The sequence below is a fragment of the Bactrocera latifrons genome, unplaced genomic scaffold, assembly GCF_001853355.1.
Source record: "Bactrocera latifrons isolate USDA-ARS-PBARC rearing strain unplaced genomic scaffold, ASM185335v1 scaffold_10, whole genome shotgun sequence".
NCBI lineage: Eukaryota > Metazoa > Arthropoda > Insecta > Diptera > Tephritidae > Bactrocera > Bactrocera latifrons.
Window position 1 is genome coordinate 1,299,297 of NW_017534408.1, and position 8,726 is coordinate 1,308,022.

The window sequence follows — 8,726 nt, forward strand, 5'->3', positions numbered from 1 at the left end:
ATATCGAAATGCTGCGAAAGTTGTTCGACCAGCTAATGATGATTGTTTGAAAAAATATTATGGCCACAAAAAACTTTGCTTTGAGGCTTCGCAAATTGTTGTTGCCTTAAATATTGCTGACGTTTGCGCCCACATCTAAGCGGTGCTCTGTTTTTGCTCTCCTTTGTTTTCATTTTCTGTTATTTTACATATTTATTTCTGCCAAACACCTTAGACATTTGTCGAGCCCAATCAAATGGGGTTCGAAAACAAGCAGCCGCGCCATATAAGCTGAAAATCTCGACACATTGGCACAGCGCGTTCGCTAAGCGCAGAGGCGGCAATTTTGTGCGGTAAATAAATATAATGGCAGTCGGTAATTGACATACGAGCTGTTTTGTATAATTATGACGCGTCAATATATGGTTCCTCATAAGCCGTGTATGTAGATTGGCTCAACAATTTCTAATATTTATTAAGCCAAGCCTGACTCATGGCTAACACTAAGCTAACGCTACTTTTTACGCGCTGTCTATTTTTAGCTGTGCCGTCGTGATTTTTTTCAACGCCTGGCTAAGCGACGTATTGTTTACATTTCTACTTTTTCGCTTTTTTCGGCTGCTAACACGCTTCTGCTTCAATTTCTTTGCGCCTGCGCGTCTCTTGTGCTTTGCAAATTAATTATTTATGACTACATTTGTTATTTGTGGTGTCGTGAGTCTGGAACGCGTCTAAAATGTATTTAGCGTAATTGCATTCGTTAATTGTTATTACAATATACATTTATTTTAACTTTTTTCACTATTTTTATTTCCGTATTTGCAATGCAAAAACAAGTATTTAACACTGACTGTATACATAAGTATGTACAAATGTACGTTGAAGCGTGGGCGGCAATTTCAATACTGAATTATTGTTGGCGTTAAATGGCAAAAATCTTGATAAACAATAATTATATTTTAATGCAACAGCAGTATACGTAGCTGAGCGGTAGCATATGCTCATATAAGGATACTTTTTAAACTACATATGTATATGGAAAATGCAACAATATAAAAAAATTTATAATAATAATTAAAATAAAATACATTTAATTTTTATTTATTAAAAACTAATTAGAAGTGCTAATATAGAGAAAAGTATGAAATAAACATCTGGTAAATATGGAGCTAGAGGCACATTTCTTCTAAGCACACCAATCTCCTGGTTGTAAGGATTTTAAATAAATGTTAAATAATTTTCCAAAAACCTTTACGTTTTTACGTTTCACTTACCGTTTGAATTTATTTATTATAAACGAGGTGGATTTATTTTTAAATATTCCAATAAAATAATTTTTTATTAAAACTTCACTTTGAGTTTCAATTTATTTTATTTTTTTTTATTATTACTTCATGGAAGTCAGAAGGAACAAGATCTGTGTGGATGAGACAAAACTCCTCAGTCGCTGTTTTTATAATAGTATTTAAAAGTTCTTGCAACATGACCGAGAATTGTCATGATGGAAAATTATTGCCTCGTCTCTAATCGCAAATTGCGGACATTTTCGGCATTTCAATACTTTAACACCTTTTTTTGTTTACACACATATCTATATTAATGTTTAAGTTACTCGACAACTTCTTGCAGTCAACATTAAAATTTTATTTGAGATACCAAATTTCATGTTAGTTACAAATGTATTAGTATTTCTTTCAAAAAATTATACATTCAGCGAGCACATACATATGTATGTAATTGAGGTTATAAAACGATGTAGTATGTAGTTATGGCAAAGTTAATAGCAAAATGCATTGTAATCCTAAAATGACATATGTATGTACATACACACATATTATATATTATACTTGCATGCGTATGTTCATATGTTTTCAGCATGAACAGAACACGCACACTACCTACATATGTAGTTAGGACATGCATGTTTTGTTTTTGGCAAAGCTTTCTAACCTCATCCGCATTATATTATAATATAACCTATTTTCAAATACATACTACGCTATAAATCGACTTACCTGTGGGTGGACTGAATGCAAATCCGGAACTAGCAGAAACTGCTTCCGGCATATTAGCCGACTATGACTGACGCAGTTGCACAAATACTTCACCCAAAATGGGGAACAAATGTAAGCAAGCACATGCACAGACAATTGCATGCCGCAGCCACTTTCACAACACATTTTGCTGAAGAATTTAATTTAAAACACTTTTGATCATTATAATTGCATGCATTTCAACTTATTTTCACTTTACACCTTTAATTGCACTCAATATTACACTTATTTAATCAACAATAACAATTTAATGTCCAATTTCTGTAATTTTGCGGTTTGCACAGGAAGCTGATACCGTTTTTACCGGGAACTACGTCTTTAAATGCTTTCTGACAGCTTATGGGTGTTGCCCAATTTAGTAAATTTGTCGAAAGTTGTTTCACTCACTTAAATTTTCTTTGTATAGCAATAATATTTTACTATGCTCTTTAATCTTATTGTTGATATATTTTGTGAGCATTTCACTCATTAAAATGCAAAAAGCAAATATTTTTATAAATACTATTTTAACTCATGTAAAACAATCCCAACTTTTCGCCACTAATGTCTTGTAAACAATAATCATTCACAATGCACACATTGATGCAACCCTGTTGTGTGCGCATGTCGTGCACCCAGTCAGCTGTCAAACATCAAAACAAATTTTGTGGGAACTTAGCAAATATGTGATTTTCGTTCCGTAGTTTTTTTCTATTAATTTTCTTATCAATTTCACAAAGGAGTGTTTCGATTTATATCCTATATGGTGCAAGTGCGACTCTCTATGGTTGTTGTGTGAGGGCATAAGTTGCGATATTGAAAATGTGTTGTAATTTGTGACAATTATAAGCGAAAAGTGTGTGTTGAAACAACTGGCCTCTGTGAGTAAACGTCTTTAGCACAAAACAACACATACGGCTTGCGTTAACAAGCCAAAGGGAAACTTTCACAATCAAAATAGAAAGGATCAGAAAGCAACACTGTGACGCAGTCGAAGGATTAAAGCGTCATAAATAAAAGTGACTGCAAAGTGTATGTAAATTCCGGCAAAGCGTGTATAGACGCCCACCCACACACAACAATAACCTAAGCAAAGATGTCCACAGAAGAGCCGATTTGGCGTCAATGTATCGCTAATCGCTTACGCGACAGAAATCGCAATGAAACCAGAGGAAAAGAGATTATACTGCAAAGTAAGCAAAAAATCTATACAAATATTAAGGCCGAGTAAAGTTTGCAATATCAAAGCGTCCAAAATGCTATTAGTCATTGTATGCTAATATATTGATAACAATCACAAACAACACTCGCCGCTTCTCTAATTTATATGCGTGGCTATTTTTTAAATGTTTTTTTTTTGTCTTTTATTTCAGATAACCGTTTAATAGATCAGGCTTCACAACTGAAAGCAGAAAATTTAAAAATTTCCGTTGAAAATGAGCAACTGCGCACAGCACTTTCAACAGGTGGCGGTAAAGATGCTACCGGCGCACAATTAGCCATTGCAGCGCTGGAGAAGAAACTATTGGCACAACAGGAAGAATTGACTGATTTACATAAACGTAAAGGCGAAAATTCTCAAATGATTGTGGATTTAAATCTCAGCGTGGAGAAGCAGAAAAAGCAAATAGCGGAAAAAGATCTAATGTGCGAATTCGTACCTAATTATATATCTAACCAATTTTATTACACTCATAAAAAATTGAAAACAAATTTGTCTAACATATTTGCGTTTGTGTGCATATTTTACAGTATTAACGAACAACAATCGGCCAATAATTCATTACGTGCAGAAGTAGAAATGTTGAAATCCAGCTTGGATCAGTTAAAGAAACTTAATACGACATTGCTAGATGAACATACTGCGCTCCAATTGGCGTTCAGCTCTTTGGAGGAAAAACTGCGTGGTGTGCAGGTGAGTACCGCAGTGAATAAAACATTAGTGCGAAAGGCAGCTCAGTTGTTTGCGAGCGTGTGACTATATTATGCACGCATATTTGTTGGCATAAAGATTGAATTACTTAATTCTATTTGCTCGCAGCAAATAATGTTTATAAAAAATATACAAAGCGGCAAAATATTAATGGCAGTAGCGGGGTCAGCGAAATTGCTACTTATACATCTTCTTATGTAAATGTGTGTAAAAATGCTCGAAACACATTCGCCGCTTAAAGTATTTCTGTAAATAACTGCGTGATTCATAGCACTTACATATTTTTGCTTGAGCCGTTGTCTGTTTATTAATAGCTATGTTTTTTTTATTAATTAAAGAAATTATAAAATACGTATTGTAATTAAACGGTAGTGAAATTATTATTAAATGTTATAATTTCTAATATTTATTTACTCTTTTGTTCAGCAACTCTCTGTTGTAGTTTCATTCAAAAAGTTTCATTTTGAAATCAACTTTTTTTTTGTTACTTTTACGTGTTTTCAAAATCGTAATTTTCATAAATGAGATTCGTCTATAAATTTTACGTTAATTTAAAAAAATTCTGTGTAAATATTCCGTTAAATTGTGTGTCTCTATTCTAAATTGTTAATATAATAAATACTTTACTGTATTGAAAGTGCCTCGATAAAAAAGGTGAAATATGTGCTTACTTCGACTTAAATTATTTCACTTGTGTGATTGCTTAGCGCAAATGCTGAATACAAAAAATTAGTATTTCGCGCATACTCGCCTTAAAGTGATTATTGCCTTCATTACTTGAGTCATTAATAACTACATACATTTTCGTAACCGATATGGTTGTGAATAAATTGAGTTTTCAATCATTAAATTATAATAAATATGCATGTACATGGAGTTGCACATGTGTGTATGTGTGTACTTTTAATTTTTGTTTAACAAGTCTGCACAATAGTGCCGCTTCTACAGCTTGTTAGTAGCAACTTCAAATTATTATATCGCCTCATTGTTATTTATTATTTTTATTATAACCCACGCTGACGCTCAGCAATTGATAAGATATCAATATGTTTGTACGTAAATGTATAATTTAACGTGTGTATGCATATTTTGTTGTTAGATATGCTTTGACGCTTTCACTTTTTTGTTCATTTACAATGGATCACTTGACTGCCAGCTGATAAAATATCACCATTCATACGTCTGTATGTACGTATGTATTTCGATATTTTCGTTGAAGCGTGTTCGTTTACGGAGCGTCAAATTAATAAGCAATCATATCGAAAGCATAATCTCTATATCAAAACAGCAAATTATTTGGCGCTTATAGTGGATGACCTGCTTGTTTTTGTCGTTGATTAATATTTCTTGATTTATGCATAAGTTTATCTCGTAATCATATTGCTAATATCATCTAATGACTGATGTGCTGCCGATTTACATAGCGCTTCATTTGCATAATTTAGTGCTGTTGTGAACTTTAAAGAAAACGGTCGAAAACGAAATTTTCAAAAAATGGTTTGCGGAAAGTGAACCGGGATATACCAATGTTATTTAAGTTAGTTGAAAAATTATCAAAATAAAACGGTTTTTATCGAGGAAATAAATAATCGTTTAAAGATCACCAGTTTCGTGTTTAAAAAAAAAGGAAGGCTCTTATGGAATTCTAAAATCTTGACAGCTGCTGTTGTTGTAATGCAAAAGTTTTCGATTTGTATATGAATTAACAAATAATATTATATATTAAATTTTATATATAAAAAATAACTTTTCATATATAGTGTTCCAGCAAATTGAGCCGAGAAGACTCAACATAACCTTAAAAAATATTCTTATAAGGTTATTTTTTATAAAATTTAGAAAATTTTCATTCCAATAACACATCCATTTTTGACTTTGGACATATTGCCGCTACAACAAAAAAAAAAAAAAAAACAACAGTTGACATACCTTGACCGTATATAAAAGCGCATTCGTTGATTTTTATGGGATTTTACTTGGAAACAGAAACTCGCTATGCCTTATCCAAGACAAGCTCTGAACATAGCGGTTAATGAACCTAATATGTTTTCGGCATTTCAATTAAAACTAATTTGCACGAATTAATATTTGTTGCTGTTCTGGCGATTATTGCGATCAATTAACGCATGCATATTTATGTATATATATACAATGTATGTACATACATAGATATGTGTACTACTGTTAGGTTAATTTTTAAAATGTGAGTGTACATTAAAAAAGAAAAAAGCCTTAACTGCGGCTGCACCGAAGCGGTGATACCCTTCACTGCTATATATTTCTTATGCATCTGAACTTATGCTTGTATGTATATATATTATCATTTATGTGTATACATACATACATATGTACATATGAGTATATGTTTGCACAGTTATTTTGCACATTTATTGCTGGTATTGCATATTTTTTTTAATTAACAGCTGTACAGCTGATTTGGGCCGGTCAATGAACTAGTTGTTGTTGTTCTGCCACTCTCTTCCGTAACTTGCGCGATCATGCCAAATCAATAGCCACCTGTGAATAAATGCATGAATGAATTATTATTTTTTGTTGTGTGATTTTTTTACACACATGTCCATACATATGTACACATGTTGAACATGCGTTTCCATGTTCAACTGCCAAATTCGATTCGTAATGAGTTTTCGTACATTGCTTATTGCCACCCAGGGCAATGAGGCGTCGTCGGCTGAAACAATTTTTTTTTTTTTTCAGAATAAGTGCATGTGTACGCAATTTTATAGGCAAAACCAAAACAAAGAATATACAGGGTGGTATAAATGAGAGAATTGCTGCGTTAAGTGAGTGTCCAAGCACTCTTAGCAAGCATTTTTTTTTTTTATTTACGTATTTTACTTTTAAGTAATATGACTGAGTGTGGATTTTCTGCTTATGGAGCATGGACTGATTGGTCGGAGTACTTGTGTGGCACATGGGTCCAGGAATTGGGTGCATGTACTAGGACATTAGGAATCATTAGTGATGTGATCTCCACTAGTCGCAATACCGAACAATTAGGATCGTTTAAGTGGGAATTAGATGTGGGAGTGGTGTGTGTAAGAGGTCCAACCGCTGGTCGCCAGTCCAAAACAGTATAAAGGCTCAATTGGTAGTAGTTTCGGCTACAAAGTCTTAACTGAGACTTAATTCTGGTACCACGGGGAGCAGGAGTCCTTGAAATTCGATTCGACCGGCTCATGCGGACTGGCCTCTCGAGGAGTATCGTCGTGGTTATGGTTAAAATCCGAAGAAATGGCACTCTGCCAGTTGAAAGCGGAGTTGGATTGCAACCGGGTGCCGGTTCCGAAGTGGTGCCTTGTACCCTAACAAGGTGGTTAGTGTGCCCATTCTACATTGCTAATTGATACTGGAAATGCTTGACATTTTCAGGGGTCTGGTCACGGTATTAATTTGATTCGATTTGCTATTGAGCGCAGTGGGGTAGGGCTGTCGCCAGCCGTTACCCACTTCGTGGTGACCCCTAATATGCCTTGTCCAGGGAAATTAAAGCTATATATCAAAATATAAAAAAGTCAAAATTTACCAAAATTGTGAGTTAAAAAAAAAGGTGAACTTTACCCAAAAATTTTGGTCGGTTTGACCTGCCAAAATTCTATTTTGGATCACGAAACGAGTAGGTTTCCGTGAATTCACTGTAGCTCATTCCACGTTTTTTGGAAAACTGTTATCAGCTTTTAATTGGCTTCATTATTACCAAAACAAAAATTTTTTTGTTTTTTTTTGTTGTAGTTTGCATTTGCATCACCCTTTTATACCAATCTATAAGCTTCGCGTGTTCACTTTGGATGCATATCGGTTATTGGCCCTCGCTGACTAATGAAAATTAGCAGCTAGCACTCAATTGTAGAAAGTGAGTAAATAGGTTTGGCATTCAATTATGCATATCTAGAACGTATTTTTATAATTTAAATTTTTTATATCTCCACATATCATACATTAGGGTGGTTACAAAACAAGATGATTTTTAAGAAAAAATGGGAAAAATGTAGGGGGAAGGATCTAGTCGCTATAATTAATAGCTCATACTAGTAGAGAACAAATTTTTCAGAGTATAGAGGCAAAAAAAAAATCGCTTTTTTGACTCACCCTAATATACATACTTCTGCATATGTATATATATTTTTCTACTAGTCATTGAGAACCGTAAGCTTTCTAATTTATTTCTCGCTGTTGGCGCAACGCTGCTGCGTTTTTACGCTGATGATTCCATAGTGCAATAAAGTTGCTGCTATCCCTCCTTGCAACTGACATCATAACAGAAAAAAGTGCACACACTCTGTAGAAATGCTGATTTTGATTAGCTTCCTCACAGCTACTTACGTATGTATGTATATTGTAAAAATTGTCTCACAATTCAATAAATGCATATTTAATGCAGTAATTCAAATACATTACGATTACATAAGTGAAAAACTTGTTCCAATGAAAGCTGAAAACGATAACTGTTAATTATATTAACTTCTAGCTAATTGATTATTTAACATATATTATATAATACTTATGAAAACTTGAATTAAAAAACCTGCTCAGTGAGAACGCATGTTTAAGGTGAGCGAAGCAGTCACAGCTAAGAAAGGCAAGACAATGCTTACATTTTTATAACTTTTGTATAATTCTTATGTAAATTACATACTGTGAAAGAATGTGCAATACTCGCTAACAATTAAACTTGGGCCAATAAATTAAATACTTTGTATGCATATTAGGACGGGTCGATGAAATGAAAATTTTGTAAAATTTTATTAAATATATGCTTG

At 33.6% G+C, this 8,726-nt stretch overlaps 1 protein-coding gene across 1 annotated transcript; it reads left to right on the forward strand.

The window, feature by feature from the left end:
• Positions 1 to 2,686: 2,686 nt before the first annotated feature.
• On the forward strand, positions 2,687 to 3,990 carry LOC108965674 (autophagy-related protein 16-1-like). The gene is made up of 3 exons (XM_018928237.1): positions 2,687 to 3,205; positions 3,386 to 3,659; positions 3,765 to 3,990. Exons 1-3 carry the CDS (start codon positions 3,109 to 3,111, stop codon positions 3,988 to 3,990), a joined length of 597 nt encoding a protein of 198 aa, XP_018783782.1. The 5' UTR covers positions 2,687 to 3,108.
• The last annotated feature ends 4,736 nt before the right edge of the window (positions 3,991 to 8,726 follow it).